We start from the raw sequence: 27,331 nt of genomic DNA on the forward strand, positions 1-27,331 counted from the left end.
ACCATTGTGCCACATGTGTTAGTGCTTGCTCGCTACGTCCATTCTAACTTTAATATGGACTCGGTGTCAAAGGTTTATCAGAGTAAATGCTGGAATGTATTCCTGTATGCTCCAGTCCTCTTCTTTAGCATATTTGACGCGTGTTTGTCTCCGTAGTTTCTGACACGCGTGGCGGGAAAAACAAGACTGGCGGACCTGAGGATGACCTTGAAAATGTCCCACCCATCAATCAGTCGGTTGCCATGGCGATTGCCGGGAATCCCTTCAACACCCTCGGACGGAATGCTCTCGTTTCCATGGCATCCATGGTAATATTCTGAAATCATTTCTTCACGATAACTGATTATAGCATGCTTTTCATTATTTAAAAAAAGTTCAAAAGTGCATGTGTGTGTGTGAGATTGTATCTGTGAGCATTCTGCCTCCTAACAGGTGAGCTGCACCGGGGTAGATTGATTAGCTGTCAGAGCCACACACACACTTCATCCATCCTGTAAAATCGCACACGCACATACAAACACTCACACACGTCTGCTGGAGATGTTTTATGGGAAGGCATTGCCATCATAAGTGAACAGGGCCGTCCTACCTGACAAACACATCCATCAAGTGTAGCTACAGCAACAACACAGGCACTAAAAAAAGAATGTCGCCAATCTCCCTCAATTCCTCTGCTTCGCTCCAAAAGATGAATCAGGCCCTTGTAGGTTGTTACATGAAATTCTGTTGTGGAAAAACTGAATATCGCACAACTGAGCCATCTGCCTGGTATCCATCACAAATGCAAACATGGCGCTTGTTCCACATTTTCAGGCAGTTCCCCTTCAAACAATGTTAGCAACAGAAATGCTTTTTTTTCACATGAAGCACATTTAAAATAAATATACTACATTCTCAAATAAACAAGTGATGTTTTTGATTATGTGCTACAAATATTTGACGTTGGTTCTGGTGAGCTTAACTCAAGTCCTGCAGAGAAACAGAGACCTGGATCCAGTTCTAGGTGGGACACCTAGAGCACCAGGAGGTTAATGGCTACATTTATCAAAGCTGCCACACAGTGAAGTAGCAGCAGCCCTTTGTAGTAGCCATTTATCATCCCACGAATGAAGGTAAATTAATCTGCAGTAGATTTAACACCTATTAAGATGTGGAAGAGAACCATACTTCACTGAAGCCAGAGTGGATTGAAGTGACCAGCCATGTTTGTGGTTTAGAGAAGCTTGTGAAAGATATACGGTTAGTTTGTCAGAAACACTTTCAATGGTTAGAGCAGGAGACCACTACTGACAGTGTTATGGATGTGTTTCTTTGTAAAGGTCAGCTATGCTACATTGATGAATGTATGTGCAGTAAAAAGTTTTCGATGGAACTATTTCTCTGAATATCTTTTAATTATAATATACATTGAATAGCATTTACGAATGTTTGACACACTTCTTAAAACCTGTTTTGTATTACATTACATTGCATTTAGCTGAGGCTTTTATCCAAAGCGACTTACAATAAGTGCATTCGAACAAGAAGATACAAACTTGAAGAACAGAATCATACAAGTACATTAGGTTTCATAGAGCCAAAACATTTCAAGTGCTACTCAACTGGCTTTAGATAAGCCAGTCCTTTATTAGTATATAAGTGCTTTGTTAGTAATTCTTTGTTAGTAATTCTATCGCTCGAAGTGGAGTCGAAAGAGATGAGTTTTCAGTCTGCGCCGGAAGATGTGTAAGCTTTCTGCTGTCCTGATGTCAATGGGGAGCTCATTCCACCATTTTGGAGCCAGGATAGCAAACCGACGTGTTTTTGCTGATGGGAACTTGGGTCCCCCTCGTATCACCTTTTAAAGATGTACTACTGTATCATGCTTCATGTCTGTCTCTCTCTCCTATCCTTTTTTCCAGCAAGGTAAATCCGTAGCCACCCTGGCAGCTGACACCAGTCGCCACCTGTTGGTGTGTTTCCTGTGGGTGATGAAGAACGCAGAGAGGAGTCTGATTCAGCGCTGGACTATAGAAATGCCTCCCTCACAGCTCAACAAGCTGCTGGAGCTCCTCACTATCTGTGTGTCCTGCTTCGAGTATGGGGTCAGTTTGCTCAGTCATCGACTTGTTTTTTATCAGTGCAGTTTTAATGACTTATAATAAATAATTGTGTTTTTATATAAATACAGATGGAAACTTTGTATGAATGTAAAATGTTTGCTGCTTTGTTTTGGTACCTGGTGAATATGCGTTTGTAGGGAAAGCAGAGCGGTGACAAAGTGAGCACCCAGGCCTTGCAGAAGTCTCAGCAGGCCAAGCTGCAGCTGGAAGAAGCCCTGCTGAGAGGCATGGGAGCCCGCGGAGAGATGATGAAACGAGTTGGAGGTATTGTGTCGTCTTTCAATTTATTGGATACTTTTTTGGAATTTCTTTTAAGAGTGTTATCTCTACATAATGAATGTGTGGTCAGCAAGTCACTGTAAGATCCAATTTCAGGAGTCAGTCAGGAATGTTGTACACCTCATGTCTGCTCTTTACAATTAGAATTGTTAACGCGGGTATAGGATAGAATACAATAGAAAGCCTTTATTGTCATTATACAACAATATTCAATGAGATTTTGTAGTGCATCCCTGTCACAGTGCACAAACGAAACAGACAAACAATAAAAACACAGACAATCATAAGAGGGGTAATAAATAATTAAAAGCAAAAAGTTATAAGAAGCTATAAAGTGCATACAAAAAATGGTTGTGTGCATATGAGTTGGTTAATTAAATAATAATGTATGGTCTAGTAATCCAAGTAATTGTTTTTCATTATTGTGAAAATACAGCTGTCAATTCGTTATCAGCATTTTCTTATTCAAATGATCTTATTTGCTTCTTGAACTGCAATATTCTTTTGATCATAAGACATTTATGTTGCATTAATTCCTATAGTTTAATATAATGTAATGTATTTAAACATATGCTATACATTTCTCACTGGCTATAGGCTTAACATTATCAATTGCTTTTGTTTCTCACACAGGAATGGATAGGACCATGGGTCAGAGAGAGAACCTACGATGGAGGAAAGACCTCACTCAGTGGAGACAGACCAACGACAGACAGGATAAGTAAGTAATAACTGTCTACCATTTTTCTAAATTCCTCTTCTTGCCTACTTGCTTTATCATTGTCTGTCTTTTTCTCTCAGAGTTCTCTACTTTCCGTTCTTCTTTAAATATCTGTCATCCTCTCACTTTCTGCCATCAGGACTAAAGCAGAGTTGGACCAAGAGGCTATGATCAGTGGAAACTTAGCCACTGAGGCTAACCTTATAGTGCTGGACCTGCTGGAAACCATTGTACAGGTCAGAACACTCACACACTGCACCTATGCAATAATTCAACACTGAGCGAACAGAACATGTACACATAAGAATGCGACCCAGTCCATTGGCATTTTGTATTCAGTTAGTTAGCCAACAAGATCATTTCTTTAATCAGCAAACCTTTTATAAAATCTGTTAATTTGTTTGCATAATTGAAATACCAACAAAGGTCCTGATTAGGAATTTGAATAAACCTTGATGAATTGGGAATTGCTTGGAATTAGTAAGGCTGTCCAAACCACAGTGTGTTATCTCTCAGTGAATTACCATAAACCAGAGGAGAAAACATAATGCAAAGCTACATATTTTAATTAATGTGATTCATTAATGAATGAGTTCAGTGAAAAGATGACACAGTGACAGTGTCTTTCAGTCTTAGCCTAAAGCATATCTGTGCACACTGCTCACACTGATTTTCTTTTGTGAACTTAACTTGTGCTTCCCAGTGTATTACTATTTATTGTTATTTGTTACTGTCTCGTCTGATTTGGTATCTCTTTTCATGTCTCCTGTCCAGGCAGTGCCGTTGGCTGAGTGTAAGGACAGCATGGTTGGCGGGGTGTTGAAGGTGTTACTTCACTCTCTCACCTGTAATCAGAGTACCACTTTCCTCTCTCACACCTTCAGCACACTCAGAGCGCTTGTTGTTAAGGTACATGCGTGTGGACTTTGGATACATTCGTTAATTGTGTTTACATTAAATCTGTGTTATTATTTATATATGCCTGCTTGTTTGTTTGTGTATACCTGCTTTAATTTGTTTTGTTTGTGTGTTTAGTTTGGGGACCTGTTGTTTGAGGAGGAGGCAGAGCAGTGTGCAGACCTGTGCCAGAAGGTGCTTCAGTACTGCAGCAGTCCTCTGGATGAGAACAGGAGCCAGGCCTGTGCCACCCTCTACCTCATCATGAGATACAGCTACAGCAATGCCAGTGTAAGGATACGGTGACATGATTCTGTATACACATACCCCCCCCCCCCACACACACACAAACACAAGTTACTGTCAGGTATTTGTTACCTTTCTGTCAGATTAAACCTTATTCAACATAAGATATTGCATTAATGTCGGATCAAATTAAATTTAAGTGTACATGAGAGTATGGTAAATGTTGTCGTGAACACCAAGTCAAACACATCTTAGCCTTTCTTCTCCACTTTGACTGTCGTGTGCAGCTTTAATGTCTTCTCCATGCCTATTTTGAGCGTGCTGCAGAAAGTTTCTGCTGAAGGATTTGCCTCTGAGTAGAGAGCAGAGAGATATGTCACTGTCTGCCTCCCCCATGTTCCTACCCCTCTTTAACTAATGACATCCAGACCTCTGTGCGTGTCTGCGTGTGTGTGTTTCAGTACATATTGTAAGTGTGAAATGTGCCTCGAGGGCAGGAGCAAATCACGATAGAGATAGAGGAGTGTGTTGCCAGAGGTGAAGAAGTGATGGAGGGAAATTAAAAAAAGAGACATATTTGAAGGAAGCAAGGTTTAGGATAGAGTATCTTCTTTCATTTTCTCTGTTGGTTCGATAACTGCTGTAGCAGTCAATATTTCCTGTGTTTACAGTGTGTACACTTTAATGAAAGTCAGACACGAGCCTGTAGACACACACACTCACAAAAACACACAAAGGTATCTACAGTTTAAAGGGAGTATTTTCCATTTGCATGTCCAACCATATGTTTGTTGACATGGTGTATACAGAAGGAGCTGTGATCTGAATTAGTGTAGCAGCCATATGACTCATTTACACACAACTTCCTCTCCATCTCTTCCTTTGATTATTTTTTCATCCCTTCATCCGCCCTCGTCCGGCTCTCCATCTGTCAAACATACTTTTCTTCTCTGTCCATCTTTTACTTTAACTGGTGATTGTGGTAATAAAAAGACAAAATAGAAGATGGTCTTTTACTGAGAAATGGAACAAATTACATAAAGCAGATACCTGTGGTTAAACCCTGTCCTGTTATGGAACGATTGGAAAGAATACTGAAGGAAAAGGGGCATATAAGAAAGAAAAGGAGAGAGAAAGACAGAGGGTTGTGTGTTGACTTAAGCTATAATTTAGGGTACTTTTGAGTGCATACACACACGCACATACACACACACATACACACACTGAGATAGAGGGCAGTGATGGGTGGTTAGGCTCTGGCTCCATGCTCAGTTGAACAGAATGGGGCCGTAGAGATGATCCATGGGTGATTATGTGTCTGCTAATGGGAGATCATTTCCCGCTTAGCTGGTCATGCTGGAGATAAATGGGACGTCACACACACAGGAGCACACTCACTCTCACACATGCACACAGTCCTCGCTGCAGAGGATAGAGGGCTGTTTGTCAGGCCTGTTATCTTGGACAGGTAGTGTGAAGGATGGAGAGACAGGGAAAGGGAGGGGCATGGGGACAAAAATTGAGGAGAGAGGACAACAAAACTGTTCACGAATGTAATACTGCTTGTAATGAGCGGGATATCTCAAAGAAATGCACCTTAATAATAGCTGTATGTATAATATATGTATATATTTATGATCTGCTGCTTACACCAGTGTTATAGTGGTAATAAGATAAAAAGGAAATTGCATGATTTATAGCATTGACATTTCTAACTAACGCAAACTCTTGATAAAAAATCATGCCCCGGCCATCATTGGAAGTTTTGTTATTACTATGCAATTGTATAGGCAAAATATAGTCAGCCAGAGGAACATGTTAGCATTCTTGCAAGCTGCATTTCTCAGTGTATTTACCCATAGCTACCTGGCATCAAAAGGAACAAAGTTTCGATTTTATTTTTTCAGTCTGTGGAAAACCTCAGTTTCACATTGCACTTTGTAAGTGTACAATAAACATTGCAAAATGTTCAACACTGACCCTCACTGCCGTCCCCTCTGTCTTCGATAGAACTTCTCAAGAGTGAAGATGCAGGTCACCATGTCTCTGGCCTCACTGGTGGGCAAGTCCTCAGACTTCCAAGAGGAATACTTACGGAGCTCACTGCGCACCATCCTGGCCTACGCAGAGGAGGACACTGAGATGCAGAGCACTCAGCTGCCCTCACAGGTATATAACATTCTACATTATTACATTGCTGATATTGATTGGATCATAGCCTCATGCCTGCCTGTTGTGTTTGTCCGTTTTCAGGTGGATGAGCTTCTAAGAAACCTCAACAGTATTTTGTCAGACACGGTGAAGATGAGGGAGTTCCAGGAAGATCCTGAGATGCTCATGGACCTCATGTATAGGTGAGAAACACGACCATCATCATTGTCATCCTCTGTGATAGGCTGTCTCCTTGTCGCTCTGTTTTCAGTGTCTCTCCCCTCTCTTCTCTCATCACCCTGTGGCTTCTTGTTATGTTGTACTGCTGGTTCCCATTTCTCTGTGGTCTGCGCTGTTTTGCCTCTATTTGCTGCCCTCACTATGGTAACCATGTGGTAGTAGTTTAGTATCCTGATCTGGCTTTGTGTATATGCAAATGCAAACAGTGTGTGTGTATGAGCGTGTGTGTGTGAGAACACGAAGGGACAAAGGGAGTACTGTACATGTGCTGTGTGTTGATTTAGGCACTTTACCTCAACATGCCCTAATGTCACTTACATGTGTCATTTATCATTCACCTTTCTGTTTGGGTTTTGGTCTCAGTCACATGGTGAGTGTTTGACGGCTGCACAGAACGACCCGTTAGTTTTACACACTTACCTAGGCTCACCCCAACGTTTACCCCAAACACACAGGTCATTGATGCACACAACATTTGGTCTCCAGATGCTTGAACTCATTTGTATAGTATAGTGACTCACCTGCTTTATAAATAAATTCATTCAAAGCGTTTCAGATGTATTCCCTTGCTGTTAGGCTAATGATTATTCATGCATTACATGAACAGGAAAACATCTTCCATGTTTTTGGTTGGCCGTAAAATCTCTGAACAACCCAAATACTTCCATGGCCACCACACACTCACAGACACACATTTTGTTTCTTCAAATGTTTTGTCTCTATATAAAGACATACATTTAATCCTATACTGTACAATTGAGCAAGGTTCAAGTGACACAAGTGTGCAACATAAAGTCAGTTATAATGCTAAGATGGGCTTAAAAAAAGCATACAACTTAACGGGTTATATTTAAAAATATATATGCTTTTTTGTAGTTCTGATTATTTGTCAACATAAACATTGTCAGAAAGTGCATCCTGATTGCAGCATTCCTAATTTAGTTTGGTGGTTGTTGTTTTTGTTGATTTGTCCAGATTCATAGTCTCCTGTTCATGTTGTATTTATTGACAATGTATTTGCTGACCTTTTGGCAGTCTGTTTTGAAAAATAGATGTTAGCTTGTACCTGGTTAAATAATACAAGAAAATTGGAAAAATAACCACAATGCCCCCCTTCTCCTCCCCTCTTCAGGATAGCAAAGGGCTACCAAACGTCTCCTGACCTCCGTCTGACCTGGCTGCAAAACATGGCAGAGAAACACAACAACAGGAAGTGTTACACTGAGTCGGCTATGTGTCTGGTACACGCTGCTGCACTGGTGGCCGAGTATCTCAGCATGCTGGAAGATCACAAGTACCTGCCTGTTGGCAGCGTCACTTTTCAGGTAGATAACCCAAATACACACCAAACTAGCTAAAAACTAAAAAGAAAAGTTACTGCCACAAAAAATAAGCATTTGCATTTGTTGTTTGTGACTCTTTGGTTGTACAGAGGCAAACCCTCCCCTGCAAAACACACACAAGTCCCCACGGATTTGTTCCAAATTTGTCGGTTAGTGTCCAGAGGGGGGAGCTGTACACTCATATCGTCAACATATGAATATGGTCGCCTGGTAGCACTGCTTAACACAATGCCTTTGAAGTTGGAGGGGAGAAAAACACAAATGTGCTCCTTTGAGAACATGTGAACAGCCTGTTCCTCTGAACTGAAAACAAACCGCAGTAACTGTGATGCTGGAGGTATCGATGAGCTTTGTCACACACGACCTCTGTTGCGCTCATGTACAGGACACTCTAACCTGCAGCAGTCAGCAGGGCATTGATTGGATGCTCATCAAATTAGTTCCGTTTCCCACTGTAGGACATCTCCTTTTTAAAGTCAGCCATGTGATTGATTATTTGATTAAGAGGGCTAATTGATTGATTAGCTGACTGATTTTCTCCCCAGAACATCTCCCCTAACGTGCTGGAGGAGTCAGCGGTGTCGGATGACATCCTGTCCCCAGACGAGGACGGGGTGTGTTCAGGACGCTACTTCACTGAGAGCGGCCTGGTGGGACTGCTCGAGCAGGCTGCTGAGCTCTTCAGCAATGTGAGACAATGAAACCTGCTGTTCTTTCTTGAAAAGATAATACAAACTAGGATTGTAATGGAATTACATTTTAAACTGTAAATTATGGTTTCATATATAAATTAAAATAAGGAATACCAGTAAATGTGATACCTTCATACTGTTATTACCCTACTACATACTTATACTTATTAAGTTTTGAGTAAGGTGTAAACTGGAAAACTGGTCCTAGTGGATAAGGGGAACAACATTTATGTATTTACTATTACGTTTTTTACTAAGATCTCTATTATTATTGATAGTTAATGCGAGGTTTATAGTTAATGTTTTGTTTTTAGTGTTACCTGCAAATGTTTCCTCTCTTTATATTGTATGTTGTAATGCTAACATCGGTGATGGCTGTCTCATCAGGGGGGGCTCTTTGAGGCAGTAAATGAGGTCTACAAGATCATCTTTCCAATCCTAGAGGCTCACAGAGATTTCAGAAAACTGGCATCCACTCATGACAAACTGCAGAAAGCCTTTGATAAAATCATAACGAAGGTAATTACTGTGTGGCCCTGTATTTGCTGCCTCATGTATTTAATAAAGGTTAAAGTAAGTAAGTAATTTGGTTATCTTAATGTACCTTAGAAGACTTTGCATAACATAGAAAAATTAACTATTAACATAATGATAAATAATATGTTACTTCTGTCATACTGATTAGAGAGACATATTAAACGTCCTGTTTGTTTCCCTCCAGGGCCATAAGAGGATGTTTGGAACATATTTCCGGGTAGGATTTTATGGGGCCAAGTTCGGCGACCTGGACGAAAGGGAATTCATTTACAAGGAGCCTGGGATCACACATCTGCCTGAGATATCACACAGGCTGGAGGTGTGTGTGTGTGTGTGTGTGTGTGTGTGTGTGTGTGTGTGTGTGTGTGTGTGTGTGTGTGTGTGTGTGTGTGTGTGTGTGTGTGTGTGTGTGTGTGTGTGTGTGTGTGTGTGTGTGTGTGTGTGTGTGTGTGTGTGTGTGTGTGTGTGTGTGTTGTGTGTGTGTGTGTGTGTGTGTGTGTGGTGTGTGTGTGTGTGTGTGTGTGTGTGTGTGTGTGTGTGTGTGTGTGTGTGTGTGTGTGTGTGTGTGTGTGTGTGTGTGTGTGTGTGTGTGTGTGTGTGTGTGTGTGTGTGTGTGTGTGTGTGTGTGTGTGTGTGTGTGTGCACTCTGATATGCATGTTGTGAAATACTGTGTGATTGAGGTGGTAAAAGGGAAGATAGTGTCTGGCTTGACTGATGGAATCCAATAATGACTGAGTGACTTTAAGTTGAATGAAATGACTGAAGGCAAGACTCACAATCATCCATTTGATTTTTAGAGAGCTTGGAAAACTTGGCATTCATTTAAATGCCTAAAAAGAGAAATAATGTCACGAAGAGAAATACAGTATCTGCGTCACTATTGAATCAATGTAAATTAATCAGTATCTTAAGGACTTTCAAGAGATTTCAGGCTTTTAAGTTTTCTTCTCACAATGTATTCCTAACAAAGAGTCTTGAATGGCAGTGAAATCTGCATGATATTTGCATTAATAGCTTCATATATTATGAAGAATACTCTTCACTAACTACACAATTTCCCCCACTCTTAGAATTTTTACAGTCAGTGTTTTGGGGAAGACGCATTTACGATGATCAAGGACTCTATACCAGTGGACAGAAAACAACTCAACCCCAACAAGGTAGGCGATCGTAAAGTCACACGACTGGTTGCTGTTACAAGACTGTAGTGTAGTAAAAAACTATTAATGTTCTCGCTGGTTAGGTTTAACCTTTGCATGACCAAATGCTAAAAAGGTTATATTACTAATAACATTTTATGATGAAGTAACTAGGACATTTTTGTTAGTTTTGTTTGAATACATTAAGTAGTAAGTATGATGCAAAGTATGATATTATAAATGGCAATGGTATTATCTAATTTTTAAATAATATGTAAAGTCAGAGCTTAAATAATAAAAGAAAAAATCAAATAATGTCAAACATGTAATGTTATACGTTACACAGCTTTTTTTCCTAAAGTAGACATCATAAAGAGTATATACTGTATAACATACAAATTAAGATTTATGCGGAAAACACATTTAAAAAAAATGCGGAAAACACATAAAAAAATATATAAATCACTTTGTGCAAGACATATATCCCTTTTTCTGCTTAGATGCACATATTGAAAAGCTGCCAGTAAACAATTAAACGCCACTCCTCTCCAGGCATATATCCAGATCACCTATGTGGAGCCCTACTTCGATGACTATGAGATGAAAGACCGGCTGACAAACTTTGAGAAGAACTTCAACCTGCGGCGTTTCATGTACACCACTCCCTTCACCAAGAGCGGACGGCCGCGGGGGGAACTCAACGAGCAGTACAAGAGAAAGACCATCCTCACCACCATGCATGCCTTCCCCTACGTCAAGACTCGCATCAACGTCATCCAGAAAGAGGAGGTAAGGGTCAGATTCCTGGTGTACAAAATGGAACATAGCACAATTGAACACATTGTGGCATTTGCAGCGATACATTTGTACAAAATTACCTCTCTCTTGTTTCCAGTTCGATCTGACTCCTATTGAGGTGGCCATAGAAGACATGCAGAAGAAGACAAGAGAGCTAGCAGTTGCCACACATAGAGAACAGCCTGATGCTAAGATGTTACAGATGCTGCTACAAGGCTCTGTGGGAGCAACTGTTAACCAGGTATGAGCATTGCACATGTTGAATGAAGGCACTGCTCGTTTTTTACGCTACCGTATGTCTGTTCTTATTGGAGCTGAAATTAGCACTTAATTAATGCTCAACCAAATGACAGCTGTTCTCCCAAAAAACTACGATTGCTCTTTGTATCATACATAGCCCTTTTGTCCCCTGAGTGTTCCCACCTAATGTGCAGGGGGGAAAATAAACCAGAATAATTTAACCCTATTTATCTTATCACATTTACAGTTTCCATTGTAGTCACACTGTGCAGGTGGCAGACATGACAGTGATCACACATCAAAGCCTTCACACCCGCCACACACCCTAATCCTTTTCCCCTGATTTAGTTAAAACGTCAATTCATGGCCCTTTTTTGCTTTCATGTCCCCACTGCACGCCATGCTGAACCGGAGGTCTCTTTGATCTGATTGCTTCCAGGTCCTGCCAGCCTGGTGAATGTTAGAGTAATGATGAAGCTAGATACAGCGTCTCCACGGCCTCCCCCTATGCTTTATCTTCCAGTGTGTAATCTGACAGGTCCCTCGCTCCAACCTGATGGTTGTATACATAACGCTAATGCTCAGCAGCTCCGTAAACATATAACTCTTGACTGTAATCAGCACAGGAGGCCGTGTTTCTGTGTGCGAGTCCGCAGCTCAGACATGAGAGTGAGGCCCAGTCTCTGTGCGTTTATGATGCTAATCAGAGCTGTTTAACTGCGCCTGATGCAGGCACTGTTGCAAGCGTGCTGTGGTTTCATGATGAATATAAGTTAGGATAACAAGATCTCATACTGGGCAAATGGGAGCCAAATGGTGGGTGTATGCAGGGATAGTGGGGACATTAGCCATGCAGGAGGCTAATCATGGCTCATTTTACCATCTGATGTCTTCCTCATGTTCTAGTTTAGCCTCTCGGTCATGCATTAGGCATTCAGTTTGGGTCAGTCATTTCCCCCTGTCTGAAAGAGGAGCACTCATCCCTCCTTTTGTTCATACGCTCTCAAACGTTTCCTCCCTTACCTCCTCTCTTTCCTTCCTTCCTCCCTTCTGTTTTTGCTTTCTCTTTCTTTGTCTTTCTAACCCTGTCCCTTTGTTGTTGTCCCTTTCCTCCTCTCTCCGCCCCCCCCCCTCCCCCTTTGTAGGGCCCGTTGGAGGTAGCCCAGGTCTTCCTGAATGAGATCCCAGCGGACCCGAAGCTCTTCCGTCACCACAATAAACTGCGATTGTGTTTCAAAGAGTTTATAATGAGGTAAGATACGATGATAAAAAAAAACACCACCAAGTGACTACACACTGAACCAAAATCATGCAAAAACGAGGAAAACACCACACAACAACTCAAAAACAAGAACGTTCATGGTAAGCTAATTAAACAAACCTAAAGGAGTTTACCAACTGTTTTACTTCAATTTAGAATTTCTGCTTCCCTTTATTGCTACCAGTGGTTGGCAAAGGCTCAGTAGGTGGAAAGACGGATAAATACTTCAAAGATATATCAGAGTAGAAATTCCGAAACTTGACTTGAAGGACTGAAAATCTTCTCCAGGATGCTCCATGTTTTCATCATTATGGTGTCAGGGACGGAAGATAAAAGAGAGCTGTAGACAACTGTGACTGATGGAGACAGATATCCCGTTTAAACAGGGTGTCAGTCAAGATGCGATCAGAGATGGAAGTGATAATCGGCACTACAGTGCACACCAGATGATGGTAAAAAAAAAAAAAAAAAATAGGTCCAGTAAGAGGGTGTGAAATAATGAAACTCATAGCGACAGGAGATTATTTTCATTTGACAGTGGAAGATATTTTTCCTCACATCACTGAGCACTTTTTCTTCTTGAGTTGCAAAGGTTTATTGTTCCTAAGAGTTTAATTACATTTGTAATATTCACAACATATTAAAACCACCCTCGTCACAGCAATGTGTCTGATGATATGCTGATTTTGTGCAGGAGACTGGGGTCTTTTGCGCAGACGTGTGTGTGTTTGTATGTGTGTTTGTATGTGTGTGCTTTCATCTCCTGGGCGTTTGCAGTTTGCCTCCGAGAGGTGTTTTTCATTTTCTAGCCCTCATGTCACATTCCAGCTGCCTTGATTGCTACAAGCAGGTTGGCAAATATTTGCTGTAATTTCACAAGGGTTTATTTTTCTAGCCTAAATCCAGGCAAGCTGGAACTGGACCATTCGTATGCCAATCTTCTTGACAGTTGTGCTTTGATCAAATCCAGTCAAGAAAACACTTTTACATTTTTTTTTACCATTGTCATCTTTTTACCTAGAATGAATTCCCTCAAAAATAGTATGCCTCCCTAAGAAGTCAAACCCCCACTCAAACACATCATCTGCTTTGCAACTCATTACTGGGAACACTGCATTTTACCGGCTTAATCATTACTGTTAACAGACGTAAGGTTCAGGGTAGGTCTGCATGATATAGTTACAGATACTGTATATCACAAGAGTAAAGTAATGGTAAAATAGCCATGCATATTTTTACAACACTGGTTTTTAGTCAATTCATAAATATGAATATTAAAGATACGTCCAGAGAACTAGTTTTTTTAATTGCAAACCAAGCATACAGATGGAGAGCTGCATGCAGTATCAGTAGAAGCTGGGCTTGGACAATCCTTTAGTATTGTGAACTATCCTTAATGCTCATTGCTCTGCTTATTTTCCATATATTGTTACAAGATTTATTTTTCATATTATGTGCTTTAAAAGCTAAGGAATACACTCAGACATGTGTTAGCAATTATTCTTGCAGATTATTTTGTATGTTGCTATTACACATGTTATGATAGAGGACTATGGGGGGGACACACTATCTGTCCTCTGTTCTTAGTTCAGCTCAGAGCTTCCGTTTGACAAAAGGACTTTTATTTGTTTAGACATTTGTCCTTTTGATTTGGAGATTTACCTCTGCTGAGCATTTTTACTGTGTTTTGAAACAGCCTTATGGGTCATTTAGAGTTTAGCTCACATTCTAGCCAAAGGACTTGAAAATATCTGATATTGCAGTTGCTTACTGTAACAGACAAGTACATTGTTAACTCACATTTTAGAGTTCTGGCAACCAAAGGAGTCTAATGTATTCCAAGTAGTTGCAGGATGTTATTAGAATGAAACGGTGCAGTGCTTTTCTAGAGGCTTGAGGACAGAGAGGGAATTATGGCAAGATTGTCTTGCATATCGTCATTGTTGAAGCTGTTATTAAGTTTGAGGTTATTGCATTAAAAAGGTCCTGAAGTTAAGCTATTTTTTCCCTTTTTCCCTTTTTCTCTCATGCACTGTAGAAACTGAAAAATGCATTTTAAAACAGATTCCACCTTGTTCTTTGTCCTGTAGGTGTGGTGAGGCCGTTGAGAAGAACAAGCACCTGATCACGTTTGACCAGAAAGAGTACCAGCAGGAGCTGAAAAAGAACTACAACCGCCTGAGAGAGAATCTGAGGCCGATGCTGGAGAGGAAGATTCCTGAGCTCTATAAACCCATCATCAGGCCTCGGCTGGAGAACAGGTAAACAGAGCCTCCAGGTCAAACAGCCAATACTGTTTTGACAAGAGACGGCAGTGAGAAAAAAGAACACATGTCATTGATCTTGTCATTACTCTAAAATAGCTGAACACAAAGGAAAGTGAATACAAATGGAATTGAGCAGAGATCCATTCACACTGCCTCTACAAATATTGATGGCTAAACCGGAGCCACTGTAAACAGATTGAGTGTTGAACCAAGGCCATGGCCACTGGGCATCCATGTGTAAGCAAAGACTGATCGCACACTAAGTGCTTTTATGATCAATCATGGTAATCTTGATACATTTTATAGCAATGCATGTCCATGCTGAGGAATAAGTGTGTACCTCAAAGGATACTTATCCCGCAAATTTAGATTTGTACATCGATAACTCAGCCTCTGGAAGAATAGAGCCTCCAATAATCAGTTTATTGTTGTTTCTAGAATATACTGTAATGAGGGATGATATTTGTAAATAAAATATAGTTTATCAACACATATTATACACAGATGAATCTGCAAGAGATTCTTATCGGCCAATACAATAGACTGTTGATTTATCAGCCATGTTATAATAATACAAAATGACATCAAATGTTATTTAGAAGATGCTTCCATCCAAAGTAACGTACATGTACTTACAGTAAGGCAGATGCCTACGGGAGCAGTATCTACGTATCTTTCCCAAGTATTTCAACATGTTTACTGGTGGGATGAATGATTGCAGATCAGGCATAACCTTAATATCTTACCCAGAATCCTCTCGTATATCCCCATGTCTAACATCTTGGACTTGGTGAAGGCATAAGCTAATAGTGAGATTAGTAAGAACAAATCTCACACTTTTGAAAGCCATGTGTTATTGTTACCGACCAATTCTACTCATCTTCCTCATATAATCATCCTTATCTTGTGTTTTTGTCTTTTCCCTGCATCCCTCATCCACTTATCCCCTCCATCTCACAGGGATTCCTTCAAACGTCTAAGTTTCCGCAGAACTCAGGAGGAAAACTCCTGAGATGCCATGGCTTTTCTAAGAGTGAGCGCTATGGAGAGGAAGGGGAGACTGTCAAACAACCGTGACAGGAAAAGAGAAGATAAGATGAAAGAGGAGGAAAATGAGGAAAGGAGCTGCTGGTGGTACCCTCTCACTCCTCTGCTCTGGAGCAGTGCTTTCTCTCCACAATAGAGGACTCTTAGTTTCTCAACAGTTCGGCAGTGTTTATTAACGTCTGCTGCACGTCCAAGATTTTGTTGTTGCTTGTTACAGGAGGCAAAATGGAGAGTGAGCACATAAACATAAAGAGGTTGGAAACTCATGCAAAGTGTAGCTTATTGAGCATTTCACTGTAAAATCTTCAGATGCTTTGGCTCTGTTGATTTATTTTTTATATGATGCAAGTCCTAATAATGCTGCAAACATTTCCTATGGGTTGGATCCTCTCTGATGTCCTTGCTGGCCCAGGGCCTGTGTGTGTGCTTATAATGCTTGTCTCCTGTGTGTACATGTATGTAAATGTGTGAATGAGTGTCTGTTTTTTTAGATAATGTATGGAGCAGAAAGTTGTTAATGTCATACTGAAGTCCCGTTGTACATAATAATGCTAAATGATTCTGTTGTGTGCTAAAGGGCCTCTGAAATTCCACTCTGGGGGTGTCTAGGCATGACATTTGAAAGTGAGAGCAGCAAGAGTAAGGATGGATTTGTGCACTGGATATATAGACACACTTTCCAGTGTTAGCTGTTGAAGCTGTTTATTGTAATAAATACAGTACCTGGCCATGTAGCTAATGGAAGAGTTTAACTTATTGAGAGTTATCTGATGTAATTACAGAGGACACAGATAGACAAATCTGAGACTCTATATTACACAGGGCTTTTCTTTAAATCCACATTTTGTATAGTAGAGGTATTACGACAAAAAGTTAAGATGTTTACAAAGTATGAAAAAACTATTTTGCTTTATAATTTTATGGAAATGTATTTTTAGATAAATAACAGCAATAATGGATTCAGTGACTAAGCTGTAACAATCTCAGTGTATAATTCTATTAGCTTCAGTACCTGTTTGTAAATAGTCCACTTCATACGATAGACACAGTGCCAAATGTAATTCCTTCCTTATTTACTTAGGAACTGAGATAATTAACTAGAACATAACTTAACATTTTGTCACTCCACACAACTGTGCTTTGCAATGTGAATTATGTTTACTCCATTCGTCTGAAAACATCCCAGAGGAGAAATGTACATCTTTGCAGTATTGGCAATTTTATTTTATTTGACATTCATGAAACAACTCATGTCATTGTCATTATTTTGTACCTGATCACGCATTTTAGTAATGTCCATGTACTTTCTTTTAACACATTATTAAAAAAACATTTGAAAGCCTTTATGCTCTGTTTCTAGGTACATCTCTTATTTTGTAACTGTAGAATGTTGAAAGACTAAATAAGATAATAAAAGTCATACAGGGTATGTATTTATTGTGATTATTAATTCAAATGTATACCTATTTTTGAAATGTGCAATACATTGCTAAAATGTGTAGTGATAAGATCTGTTTTGTAGGCATTGAACCACTGGAGACTGCATTTATGTTTCTTTATCTTTACATCATACCTGTTTTGTTTCAATAAATATGTTTTTTTGTATGTGTCATGTGTTGAAGCACCTGAATAAAACCTAATATATGCACATATTTGTCATCACTGTGTTTAGTGACACATTTTAAAACTGGGTTAATTAGGTTCAATTGAAATGGCCTTTCTATGAAGGTTTGTTATTGCGGTAATAATAATAAAATATTTGTATAAAGCATCTTTCAAAAAGGTGTTGCAGAGTGCGTTACATAGTGTAAACAGGAACACAAAACATTTAAGGGTTCAAGACTCCAGTGAAAATAATCTCACACCAAAAAGCAGAGGTGGGAGAAGTAGCCTATCGATACTGGAGTAAAAGTAGCCTACATTGTTTTCCTGCATTCAAAATGTTACTCAAGTGGAGACATTTCCCCACCACTTTTTCTAACAAAGTTGACCACCAATGAGCCATATTATTCAGTCTCTCCTATCAGTTTTCTGAAATATTTCTACTACATTTATGATGGTTTTTAATGATGATTACATTCAGAAAATGTATTTCTGTTTTTACTGACATAACATGTATCTATGGTTAAAAATAATAATATATATATATATATAAATATATCTATTGAAGCAGAAATATTGGACAAACTAAACGACAGTTTAAAAGGCGGGAAGAATCTGTGGGAAAAACTACAATCGTTTTGCAGTCGCGTCAGTATGACGCAATCACTGAGCGACGTTGACATGACGGACACAGGTTTGTTGTACATTTCATTCACAACAAGCGAGTACTCGTGATGATCATCGGTATGTCAACAGTTTCTTTTTTTAATACATTTTCTTTGAATCTCCGATAGCTGCCATGATGTTGCTGATTAATGACGGCGCTCCCGTTGTAGTTTAGGACGTTGAGTTTGAGTTACAGGAACCACACTTGTAATACAAAGTTAGCCCAAACTCTCGCGTGTCATACTTTCAGTCATCTTCAGGCCAACTTAAATTCGAAACTCAAACATTCATTCCTGAAAACTCGATTTCTCTTTGTCGTTTTTTACGATTCACAACGTGTTACTGCACTGTCAGTTCCTCCTCTCACACACATGTATGTGACTACTTACAGTATGCTTGTGACTGACAAGACCACTGAACCTCCACAGACAAGTTGAATGATTCCAGGTTTCGCTGCAATTAAAAAAAAGATGCATGCAGGCAATAACCTATATCTATCTTTCTTTACTCCACTACTACTACCGTTTCTTTGTCATTTAAGGCAGATGTTTTTAGCCAACCTCCCTTTTTGTGTGTGTTTGCTCATAATTTTATAAATCTACTCCTGCACTGAATAACCTCTGGGGATTTCCTGCTGCAAATGGTAATTGCACCTCTGTCTTGCCAAGCCTGCTTCTTGCCCCAAGCAGGCTAAATGGAAGTATTATGACAGCAACAACTCTTATATTCAGCTGGATAGCTTAAATGTAGGCTGCTGTTCCTGGTGCTGGGCTAAGGTGTTTTACTTATACTGCATAATTAACACAGATCAAAACAGGAATCTAAAACTATTTTCCTGTTTGGCATCATTTGTGGAATGTGTGAAATGGAGTTTGGCATTTAAGTTTGATTTGAGCATACATACACTGACATATTTGGCTTACCACTGTAACCTGGCAGAACACTTAATTGACAAACTTAAAGTGGACCTATCATGCTATATTTAAATGATATATTGTAGGGCCATACCTATATAAGGTATATTTATACGTTTCTGTTTTCAAAATACCAAACAGATCATGCATTTTAGCCATGCCTCATTTCGCTCTATGTGCTGTTTGCTGTCTACGGGTCTGATTCTGCTGACCACGCCCCCCTGCAGGAGAGGTGAGCTGTGCTCTGATCAGCTGCTGGGCTGTCAGAAGAGGGGGAGAAAAAGAGATCTCCGTCCTCCGTGTTTTATTATATAGAGTCGTTATTCATTTGTTTTAAAGCTCAATAAATAACAAAGAAGACCTTTGACCGGCACTTTTCTAATTTTGTCCGGAAGATTTAAACTTTAACGGACATCTTGACCGGCGAAAGTAACTGAAACTGAAACTCTGCCGCACGGTCCCCTCGTTCCTTGGAAGAGGCGGAGAGGTGGGTGTTTGTCATCTGCTGGTGGACTAACCGGAGAGAATTACAGTGCTTGCCTCCCCGCAAGCGTTTGCAGCGGGAGCAAACGCTTGCCTCGGGGAGGGAGAAAAAAAGCCACAGCGGAGAATAAACAGAAGGGTAACCATGTTAACTATGGGCGGGAAGTCTTCTTCGCTGCTTTTGTGGCAGACTACAGCGCCACTTACAGGCCTGGCATATGTACTACAGCGTCTCCGAGCTTTCGAGCGGCAATGGCCGGCCGTGGCCCAACCCCACATTCCCCTGATAGGTGGACAGTTGGCCCAATAGCCGTAGCGCCACCGTCCTGACGTCAGGACAGTGTTCAAATCTGGATCAGTTTTTATCAGATCCGTTGCAGCCCCTTTTTTAGAGATTTGGGTATGGAGGAAAATAGAGAGGGTTGTGTTTTCTGACACTTGGTGAGTTCCCTGGAACACCGGGGACACATATTCATGTATAAAAGACGTACAAAAGTGCATTTTGCATGATAGGTCCCCTTTAAGTAAACACAGACCACGGGAAGCTATAGTATACATCAACTAATGGTTTGTTCGAAAATTCCATAAACACACACACTGTCATTTAACCTAAGATCAATTCAAAAGTTTGGAACTTGGAAACAAAAACTGAAATAAATAAAACTTTATTTTTGCATCTTAGATCTGGCAGCCCAGCTTTGACACCATTTGTGAGACATGCAGCCAGACAAGAACCTAAACCCCGACACGGATGACCTTCCACTCCGAGCCAATACTAACCACATACTTGTCAGGCATTATGTGCTGGACCTGATGCTTCATTTTGACAGGAAGGTCATCAGTGGTAGTGTCGTTCTGTTCTTGGAGCCTTCCTCTGGATCGGGGTCTAAGACTGAGGATGGCATTGGACCTGGATCTTGCATTATAGAAGCTGGAAGGAGTCACGATGTATATGTGTGCAGATCTCACAATGAGGAAACAGTGGAGGATGGTACAGAAGGAATTGGGAAGGCTATGACAAAGGTGGAGAAGATACTTGGTGCTGGAAAAAGAGATGGAGCTGAATTTCAGGCTCTGTCTGGCGTACGTGCACAGACTCCACCTGAAACAGAAATGATTCAGTCTTCACATTTGTGGGAAACAACCAGTGACGATGATTTCACCTTAGTGATGGACTGCTGTGACCTCCATGTGTCAAAGGTGGAAGAGGTGGACATCTCCTCTGTGTTTGCATCTGAGAGCTCAGGTGTCAGATTAGTCAACCGGCAAACAGCCTTTATTCAGAACCTTATCTCTATGCCCTCTGACCAATGGAGGCAGAAGCACCAGCTCTTTTCGCTGTGCAGCCAGGCGCCTGGTGCTCAGGACGGCAGCTCACTGCAATTCTATCGAGACCAATGGAGTCTGCAGGTGAGGAAGAAGGGGGTCGCCTCAGCTCAGGGGTTTCCTCGTGCTCTCAGGATTTGCTATGAGACAAGACCAACAGGAGGCTCCGTGAGGTGGACCAAGGACCAGGACAACAGGTTGTTTTTCGTAGTTATATCTCATTATCAATTTATATCAGGATATAGAACGTTTCAGGTCAATCAAATAAATAGTTTATAAAAAACTATGGTAAAGACTTTTTTGTAGACTCCTGTGTGAATTAAATACGTGACAAATAAAAGTAACTGAGTATTTTATAATGTTAACAACTTATTTGCGACGTGAACATAATAGTTTAAAGTTAAATTATTTAGAAGAAAATCAGACATTTAGGGCTAGAGTACATCAATATAGAAATTACATAGAGAAATGTATACGATATAAAACATTTTATAATTTCAAAGATATGTATTGTCATATACGTAGCCCAGCCTTTTTAGTAGTATGATAACACTTCTTCCTAAATAACTGGTGGCAGATGCTTTTGGAATTACAGTGTAACGTTTTGAGCTTCCCATGTTAGAATAGAATAATACTAATTCATTAATTCACTAAAACATGCTTCAAGCTATTGTATCTCATTTTTTGTGTCTGGATGCTTTATGTGTATGTTGGTGTGTTTGGTGTATCCTTTGAGCATTGAAATGAGGGTTGTTTACAGTTTACCATTGTTTACCCTTCCAGGGTGTGTGTTTACACCGCCGGCTCTCCCATCAACAACCGAGCCCTCTTCCCCTGCCAGGAACCGCCTGTTGCCATGTCAACATGGCAGGCAACAGTGCGGGCCCCCAGTGAGTGTGTGGTTCTGATGAGCGGGGAGGAGGAGGCTGTACCTGTTGGGGACGGGGACACAAGTAAGCTTATTTTACTTTTTTGACAACCTGTAGAAATCAGGTCGATTTGATTTTAATGTCTCTGGATTGGTAAGGGCTAAATAAAAATATGTTATATGAAAACAACGTCAGACTAAATAGTGAAGTGAAACAAAATGGCACCTTCTGTCCAAACAATTCCTTAATTTCTCCATGCTTTCTTTCTGCCCGTTATCCCCTCCATTTCCCTAGCATTGACATTTTTATACTTTTTCTCTTTCCCTTCTGCTCTCTTCAGGCTTGTTAATCTGGAATTACCATGTCACTATGCCCATGCCCGCCTCCACCTTCACCTTGGCAGTGGGCCACTGGCGCCAAGTCCCAGCAGAAATTGCCCCAGCAGTGGAAAGAGGGCTGAAGACGGATTGTAGTAAGACTGCCAAACTCGGGGCTAGACCCGGGGAAAGGGTCCAGGCTGACCAAATGTCTGGCCATGGGAGCTCCATCAGTGAAGTAGTAAAGGGCTCTCCACTCAAGACTGGCAGGTATTTTATTGTTTTTCCTGTGTTCAATTCTTCTTGTAATATTTCCTTCTCTTCAGACTGTTATTAACCCAGGTCTGGCCCTTCGAGATTCCATGGTAAAACTTTCCTCTTGCCATACTTTAAATGGTGCAGGTGAAGTTAGGGTTCACCCCTCAATATGCTTTTTATGACAAGTACAATAAAGTGTTCAGTGCGCAGCAGAGATTAATTTTGGAGACCAAAATAAGTAAAGCCAACATACTATTTATGGAGGTACAGGATGTAGAGTACAGGCTGGGGCATAGTGAGGGCTGGCTTGCTGTGGGCAGGGCAGGGTGGGGCTGGGGTCTCCCTCTCCACCGGGCAGCAGGTTGGCAGATCTGCCAGTGGTTTCCAGTAATCCTCCTCCTCCTCCTCCTCCTCCTCCCCTCATGGTTTCCCTCCAGCAGCAGCCCAGCTGTAGCCTGCTGCCGGCAGCACAAATCTCCCACTACAAGGAAGGCCTTTATTTTCAGTGAGTGGCTGGAAGGAAACTTGGATGTCGCTCAAATCCTTTGGAAGGGTTCTGTTGCAGAGGATGGAGTTAGTGATGGATTGGATTCAGAGTGAATGAGATTGCATGTCGGCACCTAGATATTCTTGGATCACTGTGGTTTCCTCTTGTGACTTATGTATTCCATATTTCCATGCTAAGTATAGAGAGACGGGACAAACTGTGCCATTTTGGGTTAACCAACTCAAGAACTGTATTTTGTTTTTATAATAAGAGTATTCATCAAATCTTTAGTCATAACGTTGGATTTAACTTTTATTTCCTGTTTAATCTGCTACAGCGGAGACCAGACCACCCACTCAGACTCTGCACTCTGTTACTCTTCCCTTGAGGATGCGACACTCTCTGTAACTGATTATTCAGGCATAGTGGATGACAGCATCTCTTGTTCCCATGACGACTACCCTTGCCGATTCACTGAGGAGTCGGCTAGGTCCCAGCGGGTGATCCCGCACCGTGTGTTTGGCCCCGTCAGCTTGCTGCAGAAGGCCCAGGTGGAGAGCTAATTATATTTCATGTGATAAGAAGAGACAGTTAGTCAGTTAATGTTTGTGTCATTATGTTAGCGGTTTTCAACTGCTGCTGTACGACGCTGTGTTCCTGTGAGCACCACTTAAAAACATTCCTCATTCTCTAAATGGGAATCTCCTACTGGAATCAATTTTATAAATATAAGGTCAATAGTGTTTTCTTGTTTGTCAGTTCTAAGTGGATGATGCCTCTTAGATTTTTGACCAAACATGTTCTTTTAAATATTTTTGATATTTTTGATATCTTCTGACCTTTAACACATGGAATCATAATAGACAATACATTATGTGCAACAGCCAATACATGCACTCACAACTATTGTATATTCTTCCCATATGTATCAACATACACACATCTGCTTCAAATAAAATGTGCAACTTTATAGTCTTCAGTTGTTTTGTTTCTGAAACTTGTTGCCTTCCTTTTGCAGGTGGGAGTCCTTAAGCTGTTGCCTCGATGTTTGGCTGCAGCTCACACCATTCTGGGGGTCCATCCTTTTCCCCGCCTTGATGTCCTCATCGTCCCAGCAGGCTTCTCCAGTCTGGGCATGGCAAGGTAATGACACAAAGGCCTTTGATAGAATGGTGAATAGTGTGAATTAGGCAAATTGATGAAAGATCAAAGCTTTAGGAAGTTTGGAAGACGTAGATATCTAGTTGAACAGGCCCATAAAGTAAATAACTAAGAGATTTTTTGGAGTAATAAGTGCACACAATTAACGACATAGAAAATCATTTACAAATGTATAGAAACAGAGAAGAAGTTTGTTGTTCCTTTTAACGTTATCCTGCTGCTTTTGGTTTGGTTTTTCAAGGAAAAGGTTTCTGGGATGCATGATTAATGACATTCTTCACATTTCCAAACCCTCTCACTCTGTCTCAATCTTTTGTGTGGAGATCTTCCACATTGGAATGTTTTACTGACTTCAGGAGTCTAACTCCCTCTCAACTCTCTCCAGTCACTTGTCATCTCTTTTTTCACCAACACATTATCTTTTAACACTGGCCTAGATGTCTAGCATGAATTCATATAAGCATGTCTCTGGTGCTTATAAAATGATGTTAACATTGTGAGTGTGTGACAAAATGTTGACACTATTGAACATTTTTAACATTAAAATACTAGATAAAAACCAGACAAAAAGTAAACACATAAAAGTTGGCAGACTAAGGACCAGGCGTCTAAAACGTTTTCCCATACCATTTCCCAGTCGTCTTACACTTTACCATCATTAACCTTCTCCTTTTCTTTTGTTTTTATACTCTGTCCCACTTCTTTCATTCATTTCCAAAAACGCTAATGCTCGCTTTATCCTGTTCCAAAACTCACCTCCTCTTTCTTCCCTTCATCCCTTTTTCCATTCCAAACAGCTCTCTCCCTTTAACACATTTCCACCACATCTCTTAACTTGCTCACATTTCTTAAGATTTTAGCCATATTATTGAAACTCTCCGTCAAGTTTCCTGTGCACTATCCTTTCTGGACCCCTTCCTTCAAAAGTACCATGGTTCTTCCTTCTTTGAACTATTTTCTCATACCTTTTTAAAGACCCCTTATCCACAACCTAAACCCTGAGCCACGATCCTCTTGTTGAGAGAGCTAGCTGACCTCTTCTCTGGGTTGAGTTTCATTGACTCTGTGAGCCAGTCAATATTTTGCTGTGTTAACATCTTCTTTTTATCAGCTTTCAGATTTCATATATTCTGCAGGCTCTCTGCTTCTCACTAGACCTATGTGTATTTATATATGTATGTTTGTGCTGTTTTAGTGGAGGTCTTGGGGCATGTGGTATAGCACACAGCCTCAGGGTGAAAGATTTAATGTCCTTTGTACTATAAATAATTCAGCATTATGTATTTAATGTGTTCCTCTGCCCTTTACTCATTTTCTTTTATTACCATACTCCTGTTTTCTGTTATATTTCTATCCTGAAAATCAATACTGTCCTACTTTTGTCACTTATTTTCCACCCTTTAGGTCTCTTACCATTTGTTCACTTTGTGTTCCTCTCTTTGCCCTAATAATATCCCTAGATCCTCAAGCCCCCTGTGTTTGCTGTCCTTCTCTGTCCTCTCCACTTCTTTGTTTAGTCAATCACTTTTCAGTATGGCCTTCAGCCTTTTACAATAGCGACAGTTTCTCTGGAAATCTAGAGTTATATATTCTCTGCAATATAGTACTTTCATCTGGCATATGGTATGCCTGTAGATATGACTGAAAGCCAGCTGGTAGCCATATAATTGAAGTTAAAGTTGGAAATTGAAGTAAAATAACAACCATCAATGGACAGCCTTTTTTTAAATTGTGTTGATAAACTAGAATGATTAAGGAGGTCAATGAACGTTGTCCCAGTGTCTGCGGCCTGCAACCACAGTCTCCCTTTCTCTCTGTCTGCCTCTCACCTCTCCCCCTGGGGCCTCCCTGGAGAAAAGTGTCTCAGTCAGGATATGAGCGCATACCTGCATATGTATTCAGTGTGAATATCTGACGTTATAGCCATGTGTAGTCTAAATAAGAAATATTTTGAAGAACAGAAGATGACAGGAGGGTCGCTTTCTGGACCTACTTCATAACTTTGCATACTTATTTTGACTACATTACAGAGTGCTCTTTGATCCACGGAAAATCTTCTTCTCGTCTTGTGAAAATCTGTCTCCCCGGTGTATTTGTTTTGAACAGACATCAAGTGTTAACAGTTCTGCTGCGGTTGTTGCCTGACGGATGTTTTCTTTCCTTTATGAGGATAGCTCCGAGGCACTCAGCCCTCTCGCCCTGGCTGTTTAGACTGCAGTTAGCTGCAGATGACAGTGAAGAGATTTAGAGCCTTCATTAGACCGCACCTGCACTGACTCCCTATAAAACTCTGCGTGGTTCCCAACTCAATGTCAAATCATTGCATCCTCCCCTCAGTCCGGGTGGTTAGGTCCCTCATGCCTCCCCACTTAATCACAGGGTTGTGCCATAAGGAAGCGGGAGGTCAACCAAAATGGAAGCGTAGATTGAGATGGAGATGAGAGAGAGATGAAGAGGGTAAAGGAGGGGTTCACGACAGGCCAGCGGACCCCCAGGATGTGGGAGAGGATGTGTGGATTATTCCCAGCAACAAAAGCCATTAGCCCCTGGAAGGACTTCAGAGACTGGTGCTATTTAATCTAGAGATTGGGAGGTATGTGGGCCCCAGTGCTTGGGATCAAGCCAAGTGCAGTTTTTGTGCATCGCCTCAGTGGAAACGGCAGGAGTTGAGGGGCTATGGGACAGGGAGCTGTGGCAAGCCGGGATGAAGCTGTTGTAGCGTGATACAGGGAGGGGAGGGCAAAAGCAAAACAGGGGAGGATTCAAGTGGCGTGAAGTCTTTATTCTGAGATACGAGGGGGAGGGCAGGAAACTGAAGATTAAGGAGTCAAGTAAGGGCAGGTCTTCATTCAAGACTGTGCCACATACACTGCACCCACAGTTCTTTCTGATTCTCACACACACACACACACACACACACACACACACACACACACACACACACACACACACACACACACACACACACACACACACACACACACACACACACACACACACACACACACACACACACACACACACACACAAAGGCTGACACAAATGAAGCTTCCAGTGGATAAAGCCTGTCAGAAGTTCATAGGATTTTTCACAACCTATTCCATGTTATGTTATACAGCAAGTAAGAGAATGAATCTGTTATATTTTAACATAATCTGCATCTTTAAACGTTGTGAGTTATAAGCCTGCAATCAGCGTATATGCAAGACATGTATTTTCTTTCTTTATGTCTCATACTTTTTTTCTTCTGTTTCCATGACAAAAGAGGCTCAGAGAGTGGAATGTAA

General features: G+C 40.8%; 2 protein-coding genes across 5 annotated transcripts in view; both read left to right on the plus strand.

Moving 5' to 3' along the window:
- dock8 (dedicator of cytokinesis 8) overlaps nucleotides 1–17,609 on the plus strand; it is a 50,642-nt gene extending 33,033 nt beyond the window's left edge. For all 3 annotated transcript variants that reach the window (XM_034118687.1, XM_034118688.1, XM_034118689.1), the window contains 19 exons: nucleotides 157–308; nucleotides 1,902–2,084; nucleotides 2,240–2,366; nucleotides 3,015–3,102; nucleotides 3,242–3,338; nucleotides 3,877–4,011; nucleotides 4,138–4,290; nucleotides 6,256–6,414; nucleotides 6,499–6,599; nucleotides 7,769–7,961; nucleotides 8,525–8,668; nucleotides 9,059–9,190; nucleotides 9,393–9,527; nucleotides 10,280–10,369; nucleotides 10,901–11,137; nucleotides 11,244–11,387; nucleotides 12,532–12,638; nucleotides 14,738–14,908; nucleotides 15,875–17,609. In XM_034118687.1, coding sequence (XP_033974578.1) covers nucleotides 157–308; nucleotides 1,902–2,084; nucleotides 2,240–2,366; nucleotides 3,015–3,102; nucleotides 3,242–3,338; nucleotides 3,877–4,011; nucleotides 4,138–4,290; nucleotides 6,256–6,414; nucleotides 6,499–6,599; nucleotides 7,769–7,961; nucleotides 8,525–8,668; nucleotides 9,059–9,190; nucleotides 9,393–9,527; nucleotides 10,280–10,369; nucleotides 10,901–11,137; nucleotides 11,244–11,387; nucleotides 12,532–12,638; nucleotides 14,738–14,908; nucleotides 15,875–15,926 — 2,600 coding nt within the window. In that variant the 3' untranslated portion in view covers nucleotides 15,927–17,609. The remainder of the gene's footprint in view (nucleotides 1–156; nucleotides 309–1,901; nucleotides 2,085–2,239; nucleotides 2,367–3,014; nucleotides 3,103–3,241; nucleotides 3,339–3,876; nucleotides 4,012–4,137; nucleotides 4,291–6,255; nucleotides 6,415–6,498; nucleotides 6,600–7,768; nucleotides 7,962–8,524; nucleotides 8,669–9,058; nucleotides 9,191–9,392; nucleotides 9,528–10,279; nucleotides 10,370–10,900; nucleotides 11,138–11,243; nucleotides 11,388–12,531; nucleotides 12,639–14,737; nucleotides 14,909–15,874) is intronic.
- Nucleotides 17,610–18,233: 624 nt separating this feature from the next.
- The window catches only part of aopep (aminopeptidase O (putative)), a 68,083-nt gene continuing 58,985 nt past the window's right edge, over nucleotides 18,234–27,331 (plus strand). For both annotated transcript variants that reach the window (XM_034118690.1, XM_034118691.1), the window contains exons 1-6: nucleotides 18,234–18,307; nucleotides 20,309–21,149; nucleotides 21,736–21,905; nucleotides 22,162–22,408; nucleotides 23,221–23,434; nucleotides 23,902–24,026. In XM_034118690.1, coding sequence (XP_033974581.1) covers nucleotides 20,344–21,149; nucleotides 21,736–21,905; nucleotides 22,162–22,408; nucleotides 23,221–23,434; nucleotides 23,902–24,026 — 1,562 coding nt within the window. In that variant the 5' untranslated portion in view covers nucleotides 18,234–18,307; nucleotides 20,309–20,343. The remainder of the gene's footprint in view (nucleotides 18,308–20,308; nucleotides 21,150–21,735; nucleotides 21,906–22,161; nucleotides 22,409–23,220; nucleotides 23,435–23,901; nucleotides 24,027–27,331) is intronic.

This window comes from Trematomus bernacchii, unplaced genomic scaffold, assembly GCF_902827165.1.
Source record: "Trematomus bernacchii unplaced genomic scaffold, fTreBer1.1, whole genome shotgun sequence".
Taxonomy (NCBI): domain Eukaryota; kingdom Metazoa; phylum Chordata; class Actinopteri; order Perciformes; family Nototheniidae; genus Trematomus; species Trematomus bernacchii.